The sequence below is a fragment of the Nyctereutes procyonoides genome, unplaced genomic scaffold, assembly GCF_905146905.1.
Source record: "Nyctereutes procyonoides isolate TBG_1078 unplaced genomic scaffold, NYPRO_anot_genome, whole genome shotgun sequence".
Classification (NCBI taxonomy): Eukaryota; Metazoa; Chordata; class Mammalia; order Carnivora; family Canidae; genus Nyctereutes; species Nyctereutes procyonoides.
Window position 1 is genome coordinate 87,207,022 of NW_026575140.1, and position 26,515 is coordinate 87,233,536.

General features: G+C 43.4%; 1 protein-coding gene across 1 annotated transcript in view; it reads right to left on the minus strand.

Moving 5' to 3' along the window:
* Nucleotides 1–26,515, minus strand: part of OPCML (opioid binding protein/cell adhesion molecule like) — a 494,531-nt gene that overhangs the window by 201,406 nt on the left and 266,610 nt on the right. The window contains exon 2 of the mRNA XM_055306154.1: nt 18,332–18,564. Within this exon, the coding sequence (XP_055162129.1) occupies nt 18,332–18,564 (233 nt within the window). The remainder of the gene's footprint in view (nt 1–18,331; nt 18,565–26,515) is intronic.

The window sequence follows — 26,515 nt, forward strand, 5'->3', positions numbered from 1 at the left end:
GGAATGTTTTTTTTTTTTAAACTTTTTTTTTAAATTTTTTTATTTATTTATGATAGTCACAGAGAGGGGGGGGCAGAGACATAGGCAGAGGGAGAAGCAGGCTCCATGCACCGGGAGCCCGACGTGGGATTCGATCCCGGGTCTCCAGGATCGCGCCCTGGGCCAAAGGCAGGCGCCAAACCGCTGCGCCACCCAGGGATCCCCTATCTTGGAATGTTTAAGGTAAGATGAGATTGGTGGTTTAGTCACTTACCTGTCGTAACATATCCCCAAATATGCTTTTTAAAAAAGATTTTATTTATTTATTTATTTGAGAGAGAAAGAGAGAGATAGTGAGAGAGGGCATGAGAGAGGAAGGAGGCAGGGAGAGGGAGAAGCAGGATTCCCACTAAGAAGGGGACCCAATGCAGGGCTTAATCCCAGGACCCTGAGATCATAACCTGAGCTGAAGGCAGATGCTTGACTGAGCCCCCCAGGTGCCTCCTGCCAAAATACACTTTTAGTAAACACAAAAGAAGACTATAATTTAGTTGTGACTACTTTCTTCCTTGTCATTGCCCTCACTCCACACTAAAAATGTAAAATAAGGGCAAACTGTAGAATTCAAGTGGGGTTCAATTTAATTCTATTCAAGCCAACATTATCGAGTGCTATTAACCACATTGCACATTTTAGGTGTTGAGGCCGACACAATCAATCTCTTGTCCCTCAAGGACAGAGTGTAAAATAGTGGAAGGAGGTGTGGAAATCATCCTGCAAAAGGCAAGGCTGATGATTTACATTATTTTATCCTCAGGATTGTAGCAAAGCACTTAATGCAGAGATGATGCTTAGCATATTCACATTGATTATGCTTTCACTTAGTAGGTATTAAATATTTAGTGAACAAGCAGATGAAAACAATGGATAGACTACAATATAAGTCTGTCTGTGAAAGATTACAAAAAAATGTATTCTAAAATATGTAATCCCAGGCATAAAAATCTAGAATTTCAGAGCAGGAATGGATTTCAGAGACCATATACTTCTCCCTTATTTTTATATGGCAAGAAACAGATCTAAGAAACTTAACCCATATGCCTCAAACAGCACAAGCAGTGGACGCTGGAGTAGTTTCTAGGCCTTTTGACTCACCGTACTGTGTCCTTATAACCAAATGAGGTTTTTCCACAAACTGAGCACTAGACCCTTGCATTTAAAGGATGCTGGCACCATGGCTGTACTTAAAGCCCCTAGGTTACCCACAAGAAAGAAAATGAACCAGGGACCCAGTAAAGCTTTCAACACATGAAGAAAGAGTAGACTGGTGGTCTCAAAGCTGATTTCCGCAGAGATGTGCTGAATTTACTAGAAGAGAGGAGGAGAGCACTGAGAACACAGGCCCACGGAGAGACACTCAGGCAGCTTGCCAGAGGGCATGCTATCAAAACACGAGAGGCAGCCCCCTAACTCTTCACCTCACTATGGGCAAGATGACACTGGGGAGATGCGTATATGGAAGCGGGAGCCCAGCTGGGTGACTTTTGTGCTTGGAGCTGTCCCACTGACACCTGGGTCCAGCCTTCATTACCATCAATCACACTCAGGCACCCTTCCACGGAATAGCAATGACTACACTGCCTCTCTCACCTAGTTGTGTTCTATGGAACTGAGAGTTCCTGAATCCAAACAGAATCCTTTCCTGCTAGGAGCAGAACTTTGCATAATCATCATGTTTGCAGGCCAACTAAATGTAAATGTATGCAAATGTACTGGCAAAGTTGGCCTGGCCCTCAGGCCTTTGCAAAGAGGCTTTGCCCCGCTGCAAGAGGTAGGTGAGCACCACCCGCTTGGAGGGCAGAGGATTATGGGAGAGGCAGAGGGATTAAGGAGGCAGGAGAAGGAGGGAAGGAGAGGTAGGCCTCTTGTCAGCAGGCCCGAACGGACTGAGCCGCAAACCCCACTCACCCAGCACCGCGACTGCTTTGATTCACATTAGCTGCAGCCCAGGGAACATTTACTCTCTGAGACAGAAAATCACTGCAAGCCAATTGTTTTTGGGGAAAATGGAAGCATGTTCCAAATTGTATTATACCTAGGAATTATTTCCCCCTTTCCCAAAGTCAGAGGTCTACAAAACCCCTCTTGCTGCAGCCAGAATGGGCACTTTGTAGTTGATGTCATTTCTGCTAGAAACCTTAGAAGAACCTGTCCGCAGGGGCAGGGCTGTCCTGTAGGTTCTCCACAGACTTCTGTAGTGGCAAATGGGCATGGGAAAGGACTAGAGCAGGATCCGTGTAGTAGATGAACTCGGGAGTGTCAGGAAGGGAGGCTGAGCATTAGGACACACCGAAGCCCCTGCCATTAGCATGCTGTCTGCAGCCAGAGTGTGGAGTGGGGCAGTAAATCTCAGCCAGGGCTGGGGCTCTGTAGGATGGAAGAAGAATTAAGAGGCCCTGAATCAGCACAAGGTTAGAGACGGGCCTGGGCCGAGTGGAGATTAACAGTGTCTTAACCCGTCTTGAGGTGGGAATTCTCTCACAGCCTGTGGAGGAAGGAAGGATGGGCAGTTACCACCGGACACTGGGCATAGCCCTCCCTGACTCATACGGGGCTCGCAGATTATTTTCCCATGCACATACATGCCCAAATCAATTTGTTTCAGTTCCCCTCAACCAAGTATTTTCATCCATCTTATCATTAAATACTTATTGATTGCTCATTACACGCCAGACACATTTATTAAGCATTTGTGAGCATCTAATCTGTTAGGTCCTGTGCCATACATGGGAAGTACATATTGGTGTCCCCAGGGAGGTGAACACTTTGTCCCCATCTTCACGGTGCTTATAGCTTGGTGGGGAAATCAGGTGTGTAAGTCCCTGGTGACAGCCCCGTGTGACAGAGCCACAGCCTGGGGGGGCGGGGTGGGGTGAGGTCAAACTTGGAAGGCCTGGCCTCCTGGAACACCTGCGAGACCGCATCAGGGCAAGCCCCCAGCGAAGCAGGCACCCCGGGGCCCGGTGGGTGCTTGGGCTGGAGAGGGGGTAGGCGGCCAGGGCAGGGCACCGCCAGCCAGGCCCCTGAACCCGGACACTTCTCTTGACGCCACTTGTACGAAGCTTCTAAGGAGAAGCAAGCTCCTCGTTAAGGGGTTAGCAGCTCCGGGTCAGCAGGTACGACCCGGCCACGGATCGGGTCTGAGGGAGAAGAAGGGAGGTGGCAGGACCACGGCGATGCTCAAGGGACCTGTCCTTGAAATGCCATCAACTCCTGCTCCCTCGTGTCCCTTAGGAACACGTTGGCCAGAACAGGTGGGTGCAGAGCAAAGGCTTCCGATGATACAGGTGAGAACCTGTACATGTGGCCGGAGGGAAGGTTCTGGAGGCCCTGCATGCTCCCCTCTGGCCTTCTCTGCCACCCTCTCCCTGGGGGTGTATGAGGCCCAAGGAGCTCTTATCTCAGGGTGTCTCATGGGCGGTGCTTGCACCCTCTGCCTGGCACCTTCTCAGAGTTTCCCTTGCGCGTCGCCTGAGCACCTGCTGATTGACCCTCCGGTCTTTCTCAGAGCTACCCGTGGGCGCCTCCTTTTTTTTTTTTTTTTTTTCCGTGGGCGCCTCCTTAATGGCCTGAACTTAACTGCATTTTCCTGTTTGTGTGGCGTAGTCAGCATGCAGTTTAATAAAAGATTTTCAAGCTGCTGGGCCCATTCTTCCCTCTCCACCTACATCTTAGGTAGTGGAAGATTTTTAAGCCTTATTTTTAAGGTGATTGATTTGGTGTGTTTTCCACTTTCTTTCCTGCTGTGGGGACATTTTGCCTTTATGTGTGATAATTTTTTTTTTAAAGGAACTTTGATTTGCCTGTCCCCTAACTTTCCACCCTGCTGTTGTAGAACCAAGGACTCAGAAGCTTTACTCCTCAAGTACGCATTTTGCGTTTTCTGATTCTGTTATTAGTTGTTGGTACTTTGGATTAGCCATGGTCAGGGCTCAGGGCTCACATCAGTGGGGTGTTTAAAGTGGGCACTTCATGGGAGTGTGCTGTAGCCACAGGCTTTTTATTATTTATTTATTTATTTATTTATTTATTTATTTATTTATTTTAAGTCTAGAACATAGACTTTTATTTTATTTTACTTTGGATGTGATAGCAGTATGGGGACTTTGTTACAGAGAACTCTATGCCATTTGCTGTGTGGTAATGGCCCCTTAAAGAAGTAATCTTCAGCAAGTATCCAGATTTTGGACTTTTTTACATAAGTCATATTTATGCCAGGATGGAAAATTCTAAGGGAAAACAAAGACTTTGTTTTCCTTTAGAACATTTTGATGATGATTCAATGGTTATTTTTTATCTGCCTCAAAGTTATCTACTTCATCTCTTATTCCTGCTAAGTATAATTATATGTTATTTTCAGAAATACCTCTTGGACATGAGACTATAATATTATGACAATATCAAAAATAGTTAAGAATGTTTGAAAATAATAATGAGAATGACATAAAACCTTAGGGACAGGGGATCTAACATACATAGATTTATATATATATTCAGAAGATGGTATAGTTTGATCACTATCCACAAAATCCAATATAATTTATTAAAACACAGGAGGCCAGTGGCTATATTTTTATGTGTTAAAACTGTATTAGGATGAGTAGATGACAAATGCCCCTAAGTATTTCTGAATCGCCCTAACTTGATGCCTGTCATGAAAACTCAGAGCCATTTTCAGAAATTACCCCAACAGCCTAAAACAATGTTAATATTTTCTTTGCACGAGACCTAGTAAAGTATGTAGTAAAGTCCTTAATTCACAACAGTCTTAAGAGGGAGGTAGGGCAAGCTGTATTTCTGACTACTTACTGATGAAGATGCTGAAACTTAGGTTAAGTCCACATTCCAGGTCACAGAAGAAGAGCCCAAACCAGAAGCTACGTTGTACACGCCTCCTACGGAAGCAGCCTGGTGACTGGGTTTCTCTTCTGTGTAATTTGAATTAAGGTTTGGTCATCATTAACATTGCCTATTTTGTTGGATTGCCCTTGGTGTCAGCCCTGTGGAAACATAAACCCAAGCCTTAGGTGCCTGGGATGTGACCAGCTCTCACTGTAGGTGTCTGGGGACCAGGAAGATGGCAGAGGGTGGAACTCACAGGTCTTGCCTGCACCTGATGCTCCACATGAGTGACTGCTTGCCGAGGACACGCTGAGTGACGTGGATCAGGGTAGCAGGGAAGCAAGCGGAGGAGAGGCCGTTGTGGGGAGAACTGAGGGTGGCACTGGAGCCCACGTGGAAAGTCTCAGGACACAAGGGCAGCTGAGCTTGGCCTGTGGTTTTCCCACCTCCATCGGAGCAGGTGTCCTCAGTACAACAGGCCTGGGCTCCTCTGGCTTCTGGTTCCCTTTTTCTGCTTCCTGCACTTTCCTCCCTGCAGCTCTGTGGCCCTCCCCAAAGCACCTCTCAGTCCTTCCTCCCTCTCTTCCCCTGACTCCCTCCTCTTTCCTAAATCTTCTTGGTCCCAGCCCCACTCCCCCTGCTCTCCACTCCCCTGGGCTACTTGAACTCCTATCCAGCTCAACAACAGGTGTCACCCCTCTCCCCCAGGTCCCACTCTTCCAACAAGCTCAGTTTGATCTGTTTTGGAGAACTTTGTGCAAAGGACAGAAATTATGCGTGTGGGTGTTGTTAGTAGCAAATTAAGTTTAAAATCTATCTCCAGAACCAAAAATTGACTGTTAACTCTGTGTCTAAGGGAGACCACATTTCTTGTCCTGGAGCAACTTGTGCCTTGGAAATGACAAACGTCTGGACTGTTATTAGATCTCAGGCCACTGCAGGGGTTTATAAAGCACGCTCTGCTCCATCCAGGTTTCTCCTTTGGCATTTCTGGGACACAGAGAATCTCTCCTGCCAACCTTTTAATTCATTTAAAACCTGTGCTTTCCCCCTGAAAAACCCTGCTACCTAAAAGATCCAATAACAATATGATAATTAATGATTATCTCTATTTTAAGATAGACTTATTTATTTTCTAACACTGACCTCCATTAAGGTGATAATTCTGAATGCAGTATTTCTGTATGTCTGTTAATCACTATTCACAAACCAAATATAGGGAACTTCCCTGTGCTTTCAGTCTACAGTAATACAAGCATAAAACTCCAGGTCCTGTGGAATGCATGCTCCCTTACTTGGGGATTGGAGATCACCTGGGTACACAGTATATTGTTTTTGAGGGGGAACAGTCTATCTGAACAGAAATTAAGAAGGAATTAAGAAGATAAAAAGAGAACAGGAAGTGAAAAGAAGAATTGTAAGAGAGGATAAAATCTCTATTCCAACAATATCTTCCTCTAAAGCTGTTTATGATAAAAAGAGGATTAGGTAGCCAGTATTCCCGCTATATTAAATTAAATCCCAGGCCCCTTCGCTCAGACACACACAGCCGTGAGAGCATCAATCCCTATCACGACAAAATAGCCCTTGGGAACAGGAATCCTCCTGGCAGTGTGCCATTCAGCTCTTATAAACTGTTAACCATGGTAATGAACCAATCCAAGAGACATATTAATAATGACATGAAGAGACACATTTATTGTTGATTGTTGAGATGGTGGCAGATTTATTGCGAGCTTGCCAGGAGGGAGGGCTTGGCCCAGCAATGGTGCAATTAAAAACAAATTGAATACAGGGACAAAGAATCAATAATCTAACAGGGCAACTTTTAGTTTGCAAAATACAAATATAAATTAATTGACCTGAACACAGTTGCTAACTGGTCATTAATGTCTGCTTGCCGGCCAATCAGAAGGCATCACCCGTCCCATCATGTTATTGCAGCCGGCTGGGCGCAAGCACTTCCGGCTCTGCCTCCCCCGGGCTGCCCTCTGAGGCATCTTGTTTGGAGGTGATTTCCAACGCCCCTAAAAGAAAGTGGCTGTATCGGATCTTTCCCCAGGATCTCTAAATTCTGAAATTTAAAAAAAAAAAAAAAAGTTTCCCTAAGAAACATTTCTATTCAATAGAAATGTTTTCAATGCCTACAGTGGACAGCAATCCATTCTAAGCACTGGGAAACAAAGGTAAGAAATCCAAGGCAGATGTTGCTTTGTGTGATGTGGTCTCCAACAATCTCCAACTTAGGATATTTTGCTATCATTTTTATGGATTAGTAACATTCAATATAAATTTGTTAATTGGTCATGCCAATTCGGATCTAAACTGCACCCATATAAGAAGTTACGAAGCTAACTCTGGCTCTTGCCTTCAAGGAAATTATAATCTAGAAGAGGAAAAGAGTGAAATCCACCAATAGCTGAAATCTAAGAGAAAAAGTTTCAGTTGTCTTAAGAAGTGTAGGTAAAATGACATTAGAATTCCAAAGAAAGCCTTTGGCTTTGGATATTTAGAATCTGAAACTGTGCTGTCCTATATTATCACCGCTAGCCTGTGTGGTCATTTTAAATTATATTAATTATAACTAAATCATACTAAAACCTGAGTTCAACAGTCACACTAGCCACAACTCAAGTTCTCAATAGCCACTTGGGGCAAACGGCTACCATGCTGGACGGTGCAGATACAGAACACTTTCATCATCACCGAAAGGGCTGTTGAGCAGGGAGGAGCTCTATGGGACAGGGTTGCTCGAAAGGGTCTGCAGAATTTGGAAATCCAAAGAAAACCATATTCAAAATAGATGGATAAAGTAAGACATTAAAAAGTAAGGCATAAAAAGACCAAAAAATAGCAGGGCAGGGCCTTGTAGGTTGGGGTTTAGAAGGACGAGTCTGGCTGTGATGTGTGTATGTGTGTAGGATACACAGACGGAATGACAGAAAGCAAGAGTGGAAAGTAGGTTTAGCCTCGAATTACTCAGCACTTGGAAAAACGATCGAAGAGATTTGACTTTATCATCAATAGGGAGTCACTAAGGTTATGGGGGGGGGGAGCGACATGACCAGAGGTGTGCATCAGGAATGTTTAGACAATGGCATTAAATTGGATTGTAAGGGAGCAGACACTGAGGACTGGGTAGCAAGCAGGACGTGACTAAAAGGTCCCTGGGGAGTGGGATTCAGTACTATGAAGGGGGTGGCTGTGGGAACAGAGAGGAAAGGAAGAACTCGATTCAAAGCAGACACATCTGCTTTGACAGAGACGCAAGGAGAGAGGAGGGTCCAAACTGACGCAAGACCTTTATACAAGGACGGTGTGTGGCAAGTAGGAATGTGAACTAAAAGAAGAGGAATGGGTTTCTGGGTGAGGAAGGTCAAGGGCAGCGTGGTGCATAGAGACGCAACTACAGACGCCCAATTCGAAGGATCAGAGATTGGAGGCTGAAATTCTGGAAGCCGTTAAGGACCAGAAATGCCATTTTAGCAGGATGATATAAACCTGATATTAACTTCAACAAGGATGCTGTACTTCCTAAGATACAGAGATGGAGACAAAAAGGTTTCAAGGAAGAGAGAGCCTAATGGTAGAGATACTGGACTGCAATCCTTCCATCGGAAACAACCTGGCAGGGAGAGCTGGCACATCGGAGAGGAGCCACTGAGGCAGGCAGGCTGCCCCGCCGACAGAGCTTGGACGAGCCGGGGGGAGGCCCATGCGCGGTCAGTGCAGCCTCTGCCTCCGGACTCACGGCCCAGCACCCAGCAGCTGCGACAGCTCCCTCAGCCCTTCTGAGACCCAGCTTCCTCGGTCAAAAAAGAAGGAAAATCAGCCATCAGGAACGACTACTACCCACCAGTTGCTTCGACGTGGATGGACCTGGAGGGGATTATGCTGAGTGAAATAAGTCAATCGGAGAAGGACAAACATTATATGGTCTCATTCATTTGGGGAATATAAATAATAGTGAAAGGGAATAAAGGGGAAAGGAGAAAAAATGAGCGGGAAATATCAGAAAGGGAGACAGAACATGAAGACTCCTAACTCTGGGGAACAAACTGGGGGTGGTGGAAGGGGAGGAGGGCAGGGGGTGGGGGCGACTGGGTGATGGGCACTGAGAGGGGCACTAGGTGGGATGAGCACTGGGTGATATGCTATATGTTGGCAAATTGAACACCAATTAAAAAATTAAATAAATTAATAAATGATAAACAAAATAGAAAAAAAAAATAGGACAGTACATGCTCCTGGGATGCTAACTGGGAAACAGAACGGACTGCGTCTGTAAAACGACTGCCATCCCAGGTACTCGGTGCAGGACAGCCGTGGTTTATGGCGATTGGAAAACAAATCCCTGGCTGCTTTCCTTGCGATTGTTTTCCTTTCCTCCCACGACCCTTCAGCAGCTCTACCTATACAGGAGAACTACCGGTGAGCAAACGGTCAAAGGTTCTTTGATACCTTCAAGAGGAGCCCAACTAGTGCAAAGCGCGGTTATTTTGGCCAAGACGGTGTGTCTGAGGTAAGCCTGTTAACCAGGGACTCAACGCCAGGCTTCGGCCTACAAGTCAGACTCTCCAGATACGCACACATGCCACATATAGAAAAATGTCACTGTTCTGAATTCACAGATTACTCTGATGCTAAGCAATGACTAATCTTGTGGGTGGTGATGTTTGAAATCTTATGTAAGATCCTGACTATCCCAGGGTCATGATGAACTTTACTCTATCAGGGGAATTTATGAACGTTGAGTAATTTGCCTTCTGCTAAAATGTGATTGCTTCCTCTGCTCACAACAGGAAAGATCTCCTTGTAGTCACCCGAGCTATGGACAGACTAGAGTCTGAGGAAATGAGCTGAGATCACCATGCAAATTGAGTAGAACATAACAGGCATTTCATTTTCTCCTCCATCTTCACATCAGTGATGATTTTGGAAACAGAATTTATGACTGTTCCCGTTTATTTAAGTCTATCGAAAATGAGGCAGATGACAGCCCCAGGCCCTGCCACTTCCCTTCCTGGCTTCTGTATCTATCACCAAACTAGGTGCCAGTTCTGGCACCATCTTAGATCTTGTGGAAGTGGGTGCCTTTGCCTCAAAACAAGCTCATGCCCTTTTATTTATTTTTATTTTTTAAGGATTTTATTTATTTATTTGGGGGAGAGGAGGAGCAGAGGGAGAGGGAGACAAGCGGACTCCACACTGAGTGCGGAGCTCGAACCCACGACCCTGAGATCATGACCTGAGCTGAAACCAAGACTTGGATGCTTAACTGACTGAGCCACCCATGGGCCCCTAAACTTACCTAGTTTTGAGGCCAGGACTCTCAGATGAAGATGCTGCCCCTAGATGGACACGGTCAAACCACCTCCCGCCCTGACAATACATCCACCCAATGTCAAATTTTGCTTGGATCTCATTCATCTTGGAAAATCCAACTCTTCCTACTCCTACAACTAAAAAATTATCAGTGTTGCAAGAGGAATTGAGCATATATCCCCCATTCCCTTCTAGAGGGAGGCCCAGCCTATTTATCTAATGGAGGGTGGGAGGGAAATCCACAGGCCACAGGAGAAATAGCCATGAGACCTGGTGCACATATGTGTGCCTGTGTGTGTGCAGGTATGTTGTGTGCGTGTGTGATGATTTTAGCTTCTAAGCAGAGCAGAACAAAGCCCCATATTACTCCTCACAACCACAGAAGTAGGGACTTGATAAAAGGAGAAATAGGGAGGCCTGGGTGGCTCAGCGTTTGGGTGTCAGCCTTTGGCTCAGAGCCTGACCCCAGGGTCCCAGGATTGAGTCCCACATTGGGCTCCCCGCAGGGAGCCTGCTTCTCCCTCTGCCTGTGTCTCTGCCTCTCTCTCTCTGTGTCTCTCATGAATAAATGGATAAAATGTTTAAAAAATAAAATCAAAGGAGAAATATTCATTTCTACAAAATGTGTCTTGGACTGTGCTGTCACCAACGACACATGATGTCGCAAGGAGCGTGGCAACCTTGAGTAGAGTTGTGCTGTCAAATTCAGGTGAGAGCTGAGGGGCCCGCCCCGAGGAAGGGGTAGGATGGAGCAATGGAGAGCCAGCATGTGCCTCATTCTCACCCTGAGGCAGGAGGCTGGGTCCAGTGTGGAGGGAGCTGTGTGCGGAGGCCCTTCGTGTGCAATATGACTCTGGAGATACCTTCCTTTGTTGCATGCTCGGGGTATTCTGAGGGCAGCAGCTTCGACCCTGATCCTCTCTACGTCACAATGGCCTCCTCAGTTTACCCAATGCCCGAGTTAGGAATGTTAGCATATTTGACACTATTTGATAGGGGTCGTGGAGGCTATAGATGGCAGAGCGGAACAGGCAAGGAGAGGGGTCTTTGACTTCCCCCCCTCTCTAACGAAAAAGTCGGCCACTGCCAATGCGGGTGAGTCATGCTCAGAGTCACTACTGAAAAATGACGTTAGCAAAAGGACCTCAAGTCTTAGGGGCTCTGAAGAAAAATACGAGTGAGAGAGAGAGAGAGAGTTAAGAGCAAACCCTCTGGTTCCCCCATCCGTGGGTGAAGGAGGAAAAGTCGGGGAGTGGAGACATACCTGGCTATACGAAAATCCTCCAGAGAAAGGACATTAATAAACCATAAAATGTAATAACTGGGAAGGACTCCCTTACTATTTCTTCAGCTCTTCTGCTTTAAAACCAACAAAATGAAGCCCAGAGAAGGCGTGATGCTTATTTTGTACCCTTGCCCCTTTGGCCTGTGTGCTCTATTTGCACATATGCATAGAAGTTGCAGTTTATAGACCTTTTCTCAGAATCTTATTTTCAAACGCAAATATATATACACTTCAATAATATATAAGATCAAGGTATGTGTATGTGCACCTAAATAAAATCAAGTACACTGCATTTTGTTCTTCACCTCAGGGCAAGAAGCCAGGAAGGAAATATCCTACAAAAACAGTCCTGGATGTCAGGAGCTGAACTCAGGCTGGGGAGTGAGCTTCTGGATGCCCAGTCTTGTTCTTTTCCACTTTTCCACTCTGCCTCTGTGAGGAACAAGCGTGATTATAATTTAAAATAGAGGCTGAATAAATTAAATTTATTTCAGGTTGACTGCCTGCTTTTCTTTAGTCCCAAAATTACACATGTTAATTTAAATGACTGTAATATTTGGGAGAAGAGGAGAAAATAGCGGAAAAAAAGAGGTTAGTTACAAAGGAAGATCTGAAAATAGGTTGGCTTTGGCCAAACTGTGGCCTGTGGGCGGGCCTGCCTCCCCTGCCTGCTGGAAACGCCCCCCTGGGGCCCTGCCCACACCTGCTGCCCGGCCCTCGAGCCTCACCATCGTCAGCAACAGGCTCCTTGGTAGATGCTCCTCTTAGCAGCCCCTCAGAACTTTAGGTATTTTTCTCACAAATAGTAACATTTACTTGTCCTTTTGCTTAGCTAGGGGTTAGCAGTCTGGTGTAAGAACATTCCAGACCTGGAATCACAACACGGCAGTAAGTGGTGCTTTGCCACCTCCTGGCTGGTGTAACTTGGACAAATGCTTTCAACTCTGAATCTCAATTTCTTTTCTTAGAATGTGGTGATTTTCTTTCTTTCTTTTTCTTTTTCTTTTTTCTTTCAAGATTTATTTATTTGAGGGAGAGAGAGAGAGAATGCATGGGGGGAGGGTCAGAAGGAGAAGGAGAGAGAATCTCAAGCAGACTCCCTAGTGAGTGTGGAGCCTGAGGAACCAGGACCCTGGGGCTTGATCTCACGACCCTGAGATCATGACCTGAGCCAAAATCAAGAGTTGGACGCTCAATTGACTGAGCCACCCAAGTGCCCCAGAATGTGGTGACTTTCTGTTCTGTCCCCCAGGACTTTTGTGAAGAATAATCAAAAGAAATAATGCAAGTGCTTTCACAGTATTGTGATAGCTGTTTTCCAGAGACAAGTCCAGTGAAGGGAATTTAAAGCATTCAGTAGTGCCATCATCTCTGGGCAAAGTTTTAATCTATCTAAGTCTCAGCTTCCTTATTTTTATTTTTAAAAAATATTTTGTTTATTTATTCATGAGACACAGAGAGAGAGAGCGGCAGAGACCCAGGCAGAGGGAGAAACAGGATCCCTGCGGGGAGCCTGATGCGGAAATCGATCCCAGGCTCCCAGGATCAAGACCTGAGTCAAAGGCAGATGCTCAACTGCTGAGCCACACAGGGGCCCCCTCAGGTTCCTTATTTTTAAGATTTTTTAAATTATTATTTATTATAGACACAGAAAGAGAGAGAGAGAGGCAGAGACACAGGAGGAGGGAGAAGCAGGCTCCATGCCGGGAGCCCAACGTGGACTCGATCCCGGGGCCCCAGGATCGTGCCCCGCGCCAAAGGCAGGCACCAAACCGCTGAGCCACCCAGGGATCCCCAGGTTCCTTATTTTTAAAATGTGAATCTGATGTAGACTTTGTAGAGTTGACATGAGGATCAACTGAGCTAAGGTGTCCGCTTAATGCACCCAGTGCAGAAGTTGGCTGGCGCTCAGCAGAACCTAGGACTGGACCAGCTGGCAGATCTGACTTCTCCACCTCCTAACCTCAGTGTTGGGAACCAAACAGCCTCACCTGAACTGACTCCAGGCTCAAAGACTCAAAGTCTTTTGCAGACACAGAAATTGCACGAGCTTGCTGTGGAGCCTCAGCTATGAAAGATTCACATAATTCACCATTTCCAGCTTTTTGCATATGATTTGGCTGAGCAAGAGGAGTTCATTCTATGAAAAGAAATACCTGGTAGCAACCAGATTGGCGAGCTAGCCAAGAGAGCAGAGAAAGAATGCTAACGTCCAAGGAGCAAAGAGCCAGCCTGTCTGCTCGCCCATCCTTCCTGGACAAGGACAACCACCAGGGCCCCAGGAGGAGAGGAGCAAATCCATGGGGTTTTAGAGTGCTCGGGACTCCACGACAATTAGAATCGCAATTAGATACCGGATTCTCAGAGGGCCAGAGTTTTCAGTACTTACATAGGATAAAGAGGTAACATTTAAAACGTGGCTCCCCAGAGGGATGAGCTACTAGTAAATTAATTATCTTCTTCTTTGCCTCTCTCAGCCTCTCCACACCCATTTATTGTAGCCTTGGCATCCCACCCCCCTGCTAATTTTCTTCTTGAGCTTTGTCCTCGATTTCTGCTGCTACCATGCAATATCAGTAGCAGGGAAAAAACGTGGTGGGGAGAAGAAAGGATAAGTGAACATTTCCCTGGGATCTAAATTAGAGAACTAGCCTCAGACATGGTCGGCAGGAGAGGTGCTGGAGTAGGCTGGAGAGGCACTGATCTCGGAGTCCTAAGGCCATGGTTCAAGCCCCAGCCCTGCTCCGTACTCACAGGGGACCCTGGCCGCTCGCTTAGTCTCCGTGAGCTGTAGTTATCTAATTTGCAAAATGAAGAGAACAGTCACTGCACTGCAGCCTCCCAGGGCTTGTTGGAAGGGTCAAGTGAGACAAAGATTGTGACCGGTGCTGGAGAGTGCTAAATAAATGCATGTTATCCCTGGTGTATCTCTTAGCTTGTCACACTGAAGACCCTCATCCCTCCAGGGAACTGTTCCCAATTACTGTCCACTCCAAGTCATGTGGACAGTGTCTGACTCACTCTCCACCCCCAGATAGGAGCTTGAAGGGCCTTTGTGGTCACTGCCTTCACAAGCCATTTCATTTGCTGCATCAGTCTGTTCTTCCATTCATTTTACAGACATTTGCTGAATGTCAGGTATGCCTTACACAGCGCGCTGTGTGCTGGAGACAGATATAAATAAATTATGGTTCCCACTGTTCTGTAGGAATAGTTAATCTCAGAAATCTCACCTATCTTCCCACTAGTAGACTCATGACGAATCTCAAATATACCTCTTCTGTGGTTACACCTGAGTCCTACAGCACCTGTGTAACGTCTGTGCTCTCCTCATCCCTAGACGTAGCAAAACTAGTGCTTTCCAGTCCTAGTGGCGCAGGACCCCAAATCCACGATTACTAGCCAGGCCTTCAACATTTCCCCAATCTCAAAAACGTAGGTGATACCCTTTTAATTCTTCCTCTTTCAAGACGTTAAGATTGATCTTCCCAATCTCCTTTGGACAGTATCTCCTGGAGGAACCTCCTCCATTTCCACAGGTAGACCCACAGCCCACGCATGTCCCAGCGTTGGAGTGATGGCAATAACCTACTCCCTGTCACTCCAGCTTCTGTCCACTTCACCCTGTCCCGTACAGGGCTGCCAGGTTGATTTTCCTACCTGGCTAATCTGACTCCACGACGACACTCCCCTCTTGCTCTGGATTTTTTTTAATATCTAGGTACACAGTCTAGGTCACATTATCATACAAACTCACATGGTGCTTTAAAATTATCCTCTCAGTGGCCAAGATGTGTCCTGGGTATCAGTGATAAATTTTTTTTTTTTTTAACAAACACAGCTTCTTCTCTCAAAGAAGACTTGGAAATTAATCCCATCAGATATGTGGCAAAGGCCACTTTATAAAACAGCAAAGGACAGGCTCTGAAGTTAGTGATGGAGCATCTCTGAGATCCTGACATTGCAGCAGCAGGGAGCGACAAAGCCAGAACCCCACGGATTGCTCTCCTGCTAATGGCACTTGGTTGGCAGAGGTGATGAGACTCTAACATTCTCAAATGGACAGGATATAAATAAACACCTTTTTCCCTCCCCACCCCCTCTCTCTAAACAGACAAGTTGCAGCTCGGAAATTTTTCAGTTTTTCTCATTGCAAAATCAATACCCATCAGCAGTTTGAAATTAAAGGCAAGATTAGGCCTCAGTTTTATACATGCCTTATTGTATTCCAAAAGCTTTCTACTCAGTCAGATAAATCTTCTTTAAGAGGATTAGGAAACTTTCATTATCTTTATCTAACCTGAAGTAACACTAAGTCTGAAAAATTAATCTATAGACTGGACAAAAGCTGATAGGTGCTGAGAAGAAGGAGGACTCCTAGACTTCTTTCTAATTGAGCAGTGAGGTCTCTGCTTCCACCTACTAGAAATTCAACTGGTCTCCAAAGAAAGAACATGTTGCCCCATTGCTAATCAAGACAGGAGAGGATGCAGCTCCCTGAGTGCCTTCCTTTTACCTCTCAGTAAACAGAAAGATCCACCTGCTAAGTGTTCCAAGGGAAGGTCATCTCCTTCCACCTCCGCCCTCCCTCATCTTCTGCGTTGGATTTCACAGGCCACCAAGTCACTTGGCCTGAAATGTGGAGACTGTGAGGAACTGACCTCTGAAATTGAAGTCACTCCACTGTTCTTCTCTTGCCTGTTCTCAGACTCCTTCCGACCCAACCTAGGAGACCCATGGGGAGACACCACTGGCTTCCATATCCAGCCCAAGGAATTGCTCCAAAGGCCTTATGAAGCACATTATCCCTGAAGCTCTGCATCACTAGCCCTTTATGGCCTGTATTGACTTTGACATGCTTACACAATCTGTCTTATTTCCTGAAAAGTGATAGCCTTGTTCTGTTTGAGTCTGTTTCTGTACAGTGCCTGACAGTTCTTTTTTATTTCAGTGCTGCATTTCCTGAATTTGAAGATAACTTTGCTGTCAAGGCCACGAAGGTGCCACGGAGGCGTCACTTCCAATGCTGAGAATTTCAGCTCTTCTGGAGCCAAGCCCAGGTGGCAGGCGGGGTAGTGAGAACTCACACTCCCTTGTTTTCTGCACCCCCAGGAACTTTCAACAGACATTCCAGCTCATCTCAGATAACTGATCTCACCAAGTGCCTCCACCAGCCTCTGAGAAGAAGCATCAGACATGACAGTTGTCTTTATCTCCAGATGGCAGGCCGTCTTATAGCTCCAAAGCAGTGTTCATCACCAGGCCATACCCTGGGTGGGACATGTACGGGGAATGGAAACAGCAGAGTGTACAGACATCTGTCGTGTGCAGGCTGATGTGGGCGTCTGAAAGCACCCGGGGACGAGAGTAGGGCTTGAAGGCTGAACTGAGATTGGGCTTCGAGCAATATGGCAGCACCAGGACCTGCCGGGGCACAGAGCTGCAGCAGACTGATCTCTGGTCCAGCCCATGCTCCTGCTGTAACAAATGGTCCACAGGACTGGAGACTGGCTGCCATGCCAGCAAAGAGCTGTTCTAGTGAAAAGAAAGGGATGGCCACCCTGAGTTAGACAAGTGACTGAAGTGTGAAAAGACACCAACCTCCACTCAAACTCTCCATGAAGCCAACTTAAATGAGCAAAACTATATTTTTTAGTAGAGCATGAGGGCATCCACAGTAGCTCAACCAAGACACCACACACATTTCACACGCTGAAAAAAAAATAATTACTGAATCTACTGCAGATGGGATCTGGTAAGATAAGAGGCACTTATTAACGACGGAATCGTACCCAGGGACTCCTCCTGAGAGCTCCGTGTATGACTCCAACAGGTCAATACAGAAGACTCTGAGCAGGGTCCACCCCAGCCTCTCCTTTAGTGGAGGAAGGCTATGCCACTGGGGGATGAGAAGTACTCTCCTTAGCATTTAATTGACAGAAGCTGCCTACCTAGTGATGGGGGAATGGTGATGTCAGTTGGGGGCAGTTTAAAATAAGTTCATTTGTATTGCTACCTCATTCCAAATTCTCATAGCTGCTATTTGAATGCATTTTTTGGAATGCATTTTTAATTCTTAATATTTAATAGTTGGTATCTGGGAATCTGACATTTCTTCAGCCTTATTTGTATGCTACATTGTGAAATTCTACTGAAAAACTATTGAATAAAATGCTTGGGCATACTGACACAGATTTTTAAAGGGAGAATAAGGGAGGATGTTAGGGAACACTTCCCTTTAAAAAAAATTATATAGATGTATTTCTGACACAGACCTGGAGATAGCATTTTGACTAATATCCCTCTTAATTAATCTTGGCTCTCCTGTGAGACTAAAGTGATGCACAGACCCAGTCCCCATGCCAGGGAGGGCTTGAGTGCAGCACCCAGAACCCCTTCTGGAACACGCACACCCAACAACCATGCCAAAACCAGTCATCGGTCACATAACTTCACGTCAAGGTTATTAACTTCTTATTATGAAATAATCCTATGAAAGGTAACTAAAAGGCGCTGATAATAGTACTATCCCTATTTTTAAATATTTCTTGCCCAACTCCAGGGTACTAAGTAACTTAACAAAGTTCAACCAGTGCATGCCAAACAACTTATTAATAAGAACAGAAGGACCACAGATAAAATTGAGAAACTGAAGATATTCGGTATGTAGTCAAGAACCCAACAGATGGGAAGGAATCCAGAACATAAAACTCAATCTTGACGTTCAACAGAGGAAAATGCTTTTCATGTTTTCATACACAAGTAGAAGCAGAGACTGAGATTATGCGTCCCCTCCATCACTGGCAGGACCACTAACCCCCAAATCCAGCTGTGACTCACCTTGCACTATGAGGTGAACCCGGGAAGTTTTAGGGTGGTTGTCTGTCTGCACGGAGCAGGTGTACGGGCCCTCATCATACACATCCACGTTCTGGATCATGATGCTGTATTGGGTCGGTGTGTTGACCAGGATGATCACACGAGGGTCTATGGACCACTTGTCATTCCCAGCATAGAGGATGGTGCTGCGGTTTAGCCAGGCCACACGGGTGACTCGATCATCTATGGTACACCTGTGAGTGAGGGGGCGGGGGAGGAGAAGGAGGATGTGGGGAAAGGGAGGAGGAAAAGGGAGAGGGAAACATTGAGGAAGGCAGGTGGGGGAGGGAGGAAGAGAGGGTTGAGAGACTGCATTATAAATGTGGTTGCTGTATTTTAAGGACTAAATGAAACAACATAACCCAGTGCTAAAAGGAAACAATCAATAATTGATGAAACTTCCTAAATATAGGGTAACAGTGGCCTGAATCATCCTGAAGAACCGATGATACAAAATCATTTCTATTTGATTTAGGAGCGTATTATGTGAATATCTTTGCTGTATATTTGCTTTCCATCTTATTTTTCCCCCAGGCTTATATGAAAATTAGTTTATATTTCTTGAGCACATTTCCCACCTTGTGAGAGAAGTGGCCCAGGGGCATAGGGGCGAGAAAGTGGATCAGTATTTCAAATAGGTCACAGATAATCCACAAAGCAAATACCTAACTTGTTAGGTGAACATATTTTCAGCCAGCCCTCCCTGCTATTGATAATCTCCTTGTACCCCTAAGCTATCCAAAGACTGCAAATTACAATTTATAACACAGATTGATAAAATTCACCTTAAAATTCACCTTAAAAATTCAATTTTTGAGGGAGTCATGGCTACCTCTGAAGATGTCAGCAGAAGGGAGAAGAAAATGGTCAGGCCCAGTTCTTCCCTTTATGGCCAACCTCCCTCCTCCCTACTCCCCAAGAGAACAATGTGGCTGATATGACCTTGGTCATCATCTTGGTCAAGAGCTGACCTCTGCCCCTCAAACCCTACATCTACTCTTCCCTACAAGTGGAAGCTATGAAGGCAGGTGGAATTTGTTTTTTGGTGTGTATGACTTGCAATCTCTCAAGTTTAATGCAGAAATAAATATGCCTGTTGGTCAGAAAGAAAATTTGCGTATGTGGATCAGGATCTTATAATCTGTGGGAAAAAAATAGAAGAGGGGGGCACCTGGGTGGCTCAACAGGTTAAGCATCTGACTCTTGGTTACAGCTCAGGTCATGATCTCAGGGTTGTAAGATGGGGCCCCGAGTTGGGCTCCATGCTGGGCGTGGAGCTTGCTAAAGATTTGTTCTCTCTCTCTCTCTACCCTCCTTGGCCCATTCCAGCTGCTCGCATACTCTCTCTTGCTCTTAAAAAAAATTAAGAGGGGGACCTGGGACCTGGGTGGCTCAATTGGTTAAGCATCTGCCTTCCCCTCAGGTCATGATCCAGGGTCCTGAGATCGAATCCTGCATCAGCCTCTCTCTCTCTCTCTCTGTCTCTCTCCATCTTTCATGAATAAATAAATAAATAAAATCTTTTAAAAATTCAAGAAAATAGAGAGAAGATAATCACCTATAAATGTGGATTGCAAAGATGTAGTTGAATGGCCCCAGATATGCCCACCACTCACCACTCCAGTATGAACCTGAGTTGCAGTATCTGGGCAAATAAGAAGGTGCAATTATACCTGCATTGATTTCTCTCCTGAGCAAGAGGAATGAGGCCTACCTTCTGGGCACAAGGAACACAAATCCAGCATCTCCACATGAAAAAACAGAAAAATACATTGCCATATTTCATCAAATCCGATTCCATTTTGACCAAAATCAGAAATCCTTCTGACAAAGCTCAGGAGATGAGAACACAAAAGATGCTGGCAATGGAGGAGAGATCACACACATTTGGACCTGCTATCTTCCCCTTAGCAAAGTGGCCAGCCTGACCCAGCCTGAACGGTCATGGGAGCAGAACAATCCTGGAGCACTAAAATGACAGCTCCTGTTGAAAGGGGAAAGTGCTCAGCCTAGCAAAGTACTCTCTCTAGGGCACACAGAAATAATACTAGCTTCCAATCACACAAGTCTTCTTAGGTACAGGTCCTGGCAACCTTGGGTTGGGCTGATAATTAGATGCTTTCAAAGGACAGCAGGAAAGAAATGTCTCTCTTGTAAATTTTCTTTATTTGCTGTTTGTCAGACTACAAAAATGAAATAAGCATGTTTAAACATGTGAACAAATGAGGTCCTTAATTTGGTAATACTCTGGTTTCTTCCGCATCTCACTCCTTACATATTCACATACATAAAGGCTGTGTTGATTTATTTACCTGAAATAGACTTCTATTCTGATATTTCTAGAAGCAGGTTTTTGGAAGTTGAGCACAGACTTCTCTGAACACCAGTAGTTTTGGGGGGCCAAGCGCATTTACTATTAGATCCTGATAATTCAAGTGTCATGGAGTGATTGCCACCTTTACGGGTGTATCATGGTGATAAAAAACATAAAATAATTGAAGTCATGCTGTTTCCTCCATATCCCGGAACCTTAGCTTCACTCTCTGTGCAGTTTTTTCCTTCAATAGCAACTTTCCATTTCCCTTATGAAGACCAGAAAGCCCACTCTACACTTCAAAAAGCATTTATTAGGGGAGAAAAAAAAAAGATAAACACATTCATTCACTCTCAATTGCAAATGACTGATAAGGGTTAGTGTGCAATCTTTCTTTATGACAGCTGTGTTTTCATAAACACCAAATCCCTGTTTGAATAACTCCTAAAATGAAGTTCTAATTGTGCAATGCCAGGAACTGGCAAGCCTGGAAGTGGATGGTAAATTGGGACAGAGCAAAGGGAGTCACCTTCTAGTCCCTAGAACCACACAAACCCAGGTGACATAGTGCAAACAAATATTCTTGCTTTTTCATTTTGGTCAATTATGTAACCTCTTGCCTAATTTTAAGTTGATGTAATTTTTAAAATTTAAGTTAAAATGATGCATTGTTGCCCTGAGGAGAATATTCACATTCTAAACTTAAACTGCCAAAGTATTCAACAAAATTTAAATGCAACAGTAACTTGATTATCTAGTTTCAAAATTCATGGACAAGCTCTTTTTTATTAGTCATAAAATGTGCGTTGTTCCTTTTTAAAACTTGAATTTGTGTTTCAAATATATGTCCTCTGCAGGATTTTATCTTGATGTAATATTTCACGCTTAAAAATCTTTTATTGATCAGCTATCATATTTATTTGCAAATATAGAGAAAGATTGAAGTTGAGATTACTTTTATGTTCTGTGATCATAAAACTCTGAGTAATACTATCTTCCTTTAGAATGAGTTATCATTACAAGGCCAATATTGATAAAACAACATAAATATATTGTCCATGTTTTTTAAGTATAATTAAACATAAAATATAAACTTTTTTGGAAATATAGTGAGGTAGATAAGAATTTTAAAAATTATACCTTGAATAAATATCATTACTGCTAGAATGAGAGAGAGCTCAGGATTAATTCAATTCCTATTTTTGTTTGAGAGGAATCTAGTTCACATATTTTGTAGGGCAGTGCCACTCAATTCTTTGAACCACTTCCAAGATATGTGCCAACCATCACATAGTAATACACCTTCAAAAATTATTTTAATGATCTCACAGTGGACAATTCAATTAGTTCCTCCTTCAATTTCTTTCAAAGCAATGAATTGAAAAATACCTGACTTGCAAAGGGCTTTGTAACTCAGTATTAAGTTCATTCAATTTCACAATATCTGGACAGTATACTGCTAACATTTTACCAGATCTTATCAAATGACTCTTAAAGATGTGTTTCTCTTCACTTAGAAGCACCTTGTTTAACCCACTACACTTAGAAAGGTGGGTAAAATTGAGTGCTGTTTATTTTACGATGCCAAATCACATTGTCTTCTGCCAGAAAACACTTCTTCCTCCCTCTAATTCCAAGATAGAGAAGGCATCGCTTTGCCATGAATTTATTACTGATGAAGTGATGTACCATTACCTTTATTACGTCTCTGCTTACTTTGGTGAGGCTCCCCTTCAAAAGAGGTTCTTCTTCTTCTTCTTCTTTTTTTTTTTTTAATAATAGTTGGATGGTAAAAATGAAAGTAAAGGTTAATTCTTTCCTGGATGGTTTATAAAGTGGGGATAGTCAGAAAGGAGAACCAGAATTACAATTCCATCTCAGGCACTTTCTCAAGCAGACTGATTTAGGAAATCTGAGATCCTGAATATATTCTCTTAAAACTTTCATTGTGCTTGTATAAGACCTACAACTGCAGGTTGGAGTTCATGGAACTCAGAATTACCAGGGGGTTTTGCAGGGACTGACCCTAAAACAGGTTGGTCCAAATCTATCCTCCAGAGGTAAACATACTCTCAGCCCCTGGCTACGCAGCCCTTGGGAAGCCTTGTGTACTCCTTGGGTGGACATATCCAGACAGGGGCAGATGGATGTTCATGGCCCAATTTACCTGCTCTTAAACCTGGGCCACATTAGTGGGCATGCGGGGGAAACTGGATAAATCTATCTTTCTGAATGGAGGAGAGCTGGTTCATGGAATCAGTTCTAGAACCTAAAGAATGATAAAGACACTTGTGGGAGTAATGATATTGGTTGAAGGAAAAGAAGAAAACATAACAGGAAATAGTAGGAAGAAGGTTCAGAGAAGAACTTAAAAAAAAAATTAAGTGTACTTCCAAATCTGGCTCTTTTCCTGCTGTTTATGGCTATGTTGGACTCCCAGAAGCACACAGAGGAGAAATGTTTATGTTAAATAAGGGCATCCAGAAAAAAATAAATAAATAAATAAATAAAGGCATCCAGGAAGAATGTCAAGAAACATTAATGACAACTTTCTAATTTCTTGAAAACTCTTTAAGATCTCTAAAATTCTTACCTTTAAGTAAATCCTACCTACTGGTCCTCGATAAGATAGAACTCATTACAACTCTACAGTAATGTCTACAGTTACGTAGTGCTTACGGTTACCCAGGACAGTTTAAGAACTTTCCATATATGAAATCACTTGATCCTCTTAACCACCCTTTGAGTCACACTCTATTATTCTCACACTTTACAGATCAGGAAACTGAGATGCAGGAGGTTCAGGACTCAACAGCTGGTACAACGAGAGCAGGGAACTTACACCTATGAAGCCTAGAAGAATTCTTGCACTTAAGGACTGTGGTCTTCTCCTCAAGAAGAAAGTGCCTGTGGCTCAAAAATCTAACAATTGGATCAAGCATCCAAACCAATCTCTGTCATTATCTAATTGGTTTCCCACGAATTTATGGTACTCAGTATTTATTTCCTCATATGAGATGAAATAGCTTAGGAGAACAGGAAAGAAATTTGGAAATGACTTTAGTATATCCTTAAACCTCTAGCTATTTGTCAAGAGTGGAAATACTCAGAAAGGGCAAAGAAATGCCCGAAAGCTAATGGAGGAAACTTGCAGATCAAGTTGTCCTTTCTGACTCCACTAAATATGGAACTGGGGTTAAGATGCAAGGTCATTCTGTTTTATTTTGAGGAGGAGATGCTGCTAGAGGAAATCCATGCTTTCAAGGGGTGGTTCTCAAACTTCACTCTGCATCGGATTCACTCAGAGAGCACTTTGAAACACAGGTTGCTGAGCCCAGGTTCCAACTGCTTCTGATTCAGTGGGTTGGAAGTGGGCTGAGAGTTTGCTTTTTTTAAGTTCCCAGGTGAAGTCCTGTCCATGCTACTAGTCTGGGGACTCCTCTTTGAGAACCACTGCCTTTAAGAAACCAGACAAGAGAGAAGTTGGAATTTAATCAAAATAATAAAATCTTCCTAAAAAGTGAAATCATCCAGCTTTAAAGGTTTTGCTTGTGTTCTTTATGTTTCCTTTCATTTTTATAGTTTGCCTCTGAAAAAAAATAAAATAAAATAAAAAATTACCCTGATTTACATAACAGATATTTAATCAATATCTAATGTACACGAGACAATGTTGCAGGAGCTGAGAATGCTGGCTGGCAAACAGACAAAGGTTATGGCCCATGAAGCTATGTCCAGTGAGACAATGAAAGCATATAAGTAAATAAGCACCTTAGTTTCAGAGAATGGCAAGTGGTGAAAGCAAAGAAGGTTAAGGAATGATAAGTGCCATGGAGCCTGGGAGTATATTTGAGACAGAAGGGTCAGGAAATACCCTCTGGGGCCTGCACACTAGATGCTGAAGTTTTTACAATCTTAAATCTGAACACAATACAATGCATGTCAGAAAACCTTATCTAACTCAAAAATAAAAGTCACATCTCAATTATATACACAGATAGCTGTAGGAACATTTAGATAATATGGGTAACTAGAGAACAAGTAATTAATTAACTAATTAATTAATGAGAACAAGTATTGTATTTTATTTATTCATTTATTTAAGAGAGAGAAAGAGAAAGTGACAGAGAGAGAGAGAGAGAAGGAGAGAGAGAGAACACAGGCACACAAGTGCACAGGGGAGAGGCAGAAAGTCTTAAGCTCCACACTGAGCAGAAAGAAGCTTGACACAGAGCTCAGTCAAGAGACAGAGACCCAACCGACTGTGCCACTCAGGTGCCCTGAGAACAAGTATTTGAAACCAGCCTCACAAACAGTGTCTCTCCTGTATGGACACCTCTGTTGATGAGAGTGTCCAAAGAATTGAAAACTGGCATTTTGAGAAACTGAAGTTAATCAAAAAATTCCTTTATATTCCCACTCTTCTTTTTCTTAGGGATAACACCTAGAATACTTTGCATGCCTCTCTGCCTTAATGAGTAGACAGTAGTGAATAGGGTTTAACCTTTAATACACACTCATCATTCTAAACCTCTACTCTTTTTGTAATGCACTGTTACTTTAGAAGATCCTGGACTTCTTCATTGAAGAATATACGACACTGGATTTAATTATTTATGCACTTGGTCTGCACATACCACATGGATAAGAACTCTATCAATAGTCTTCATTTTATATCATCAGTGCCTTCGAGAGTACATCTGACATCTAGTAGGTGATTGGATCATATTTTATAACGATTAGAAGGCGTAAGACAATGCTTATCAAACTGATATCAAAAGAACCCTCAAAGATTACAGATAATGATACGGCATTATATATTTGAATGTTGCTATGAGAGTAGACCTTCAATGTTTTCACTATAATAAGACATGCAAATTATGTGATGGGATGGAGGTGTTAGCCTTTGCGAGGTGGTAATCGTTTGCAATGAATGAGTGCATCAAATCAACATGTTGTACACCTCGAGCTTAAAAATGTTATATACCAGTTGTATCTCAATAAAGATTGAGGAGAAAAAAAAAGAACCTACAGAAGGTGAAGTAGATGTCCTTGGAGATATTTGTGTGTGTGTGTGTGTGTGTGTCTATAAGTTTTGTACACACAGAACTTCCATAGGTTCTTTACTTATATTTTTTAATTTAGTGTTTTCATTTATTATATCAGAATATAGTATTCTGAAAAATATATATGTATATATTTTGCATGTGGTGACCACAATTTGATTTAAGTGTTCAGATTTAAATATCTATTATTATAATGGCATCAAAGAATACTTCTGTTGCCTCAGGCTAATGAGAAAATACAGAGGCAGACTTAGGGTTCAGTAGTACATTTCTGCCAAGGAAAGCTGAGGATGCCAGGGTCCACGATAGTAACAAAGGTTCTCAAAAGTTGGAATGAAACCATGGGCAGAGAGAACTCATATGGCACATACTGAAGTCAAAAGTGATGCTCTGGCAGTAGTCAGTTCCATATTCACATTGCAACGTGGAAATTAATTTTAATATTTTAATAAAACATCATCTGCTTTGTTAAATTAATGTTGTTAGTAGTTATGTATGTGTATGATTTATGATTTTAGATTTTAGAGTCATGTAAGTGTATAAAGGTTGAGGGATTTATACCTAATTTTATGATTTTATATATATATATACATATATATATATATATTTTTTTTTACATAATATTACTACTGGGAATCCCTGAAACCTTGTCTCTGTCCCCCCCTGTCCCCTGCCTTTAAAATGGCTTTCTCAAAAAAAAAATGGCTTTCTTAAAAATAATAAAATAAAATAAAATAAAATAAAATGGCTTTCTCGAGAGTACCC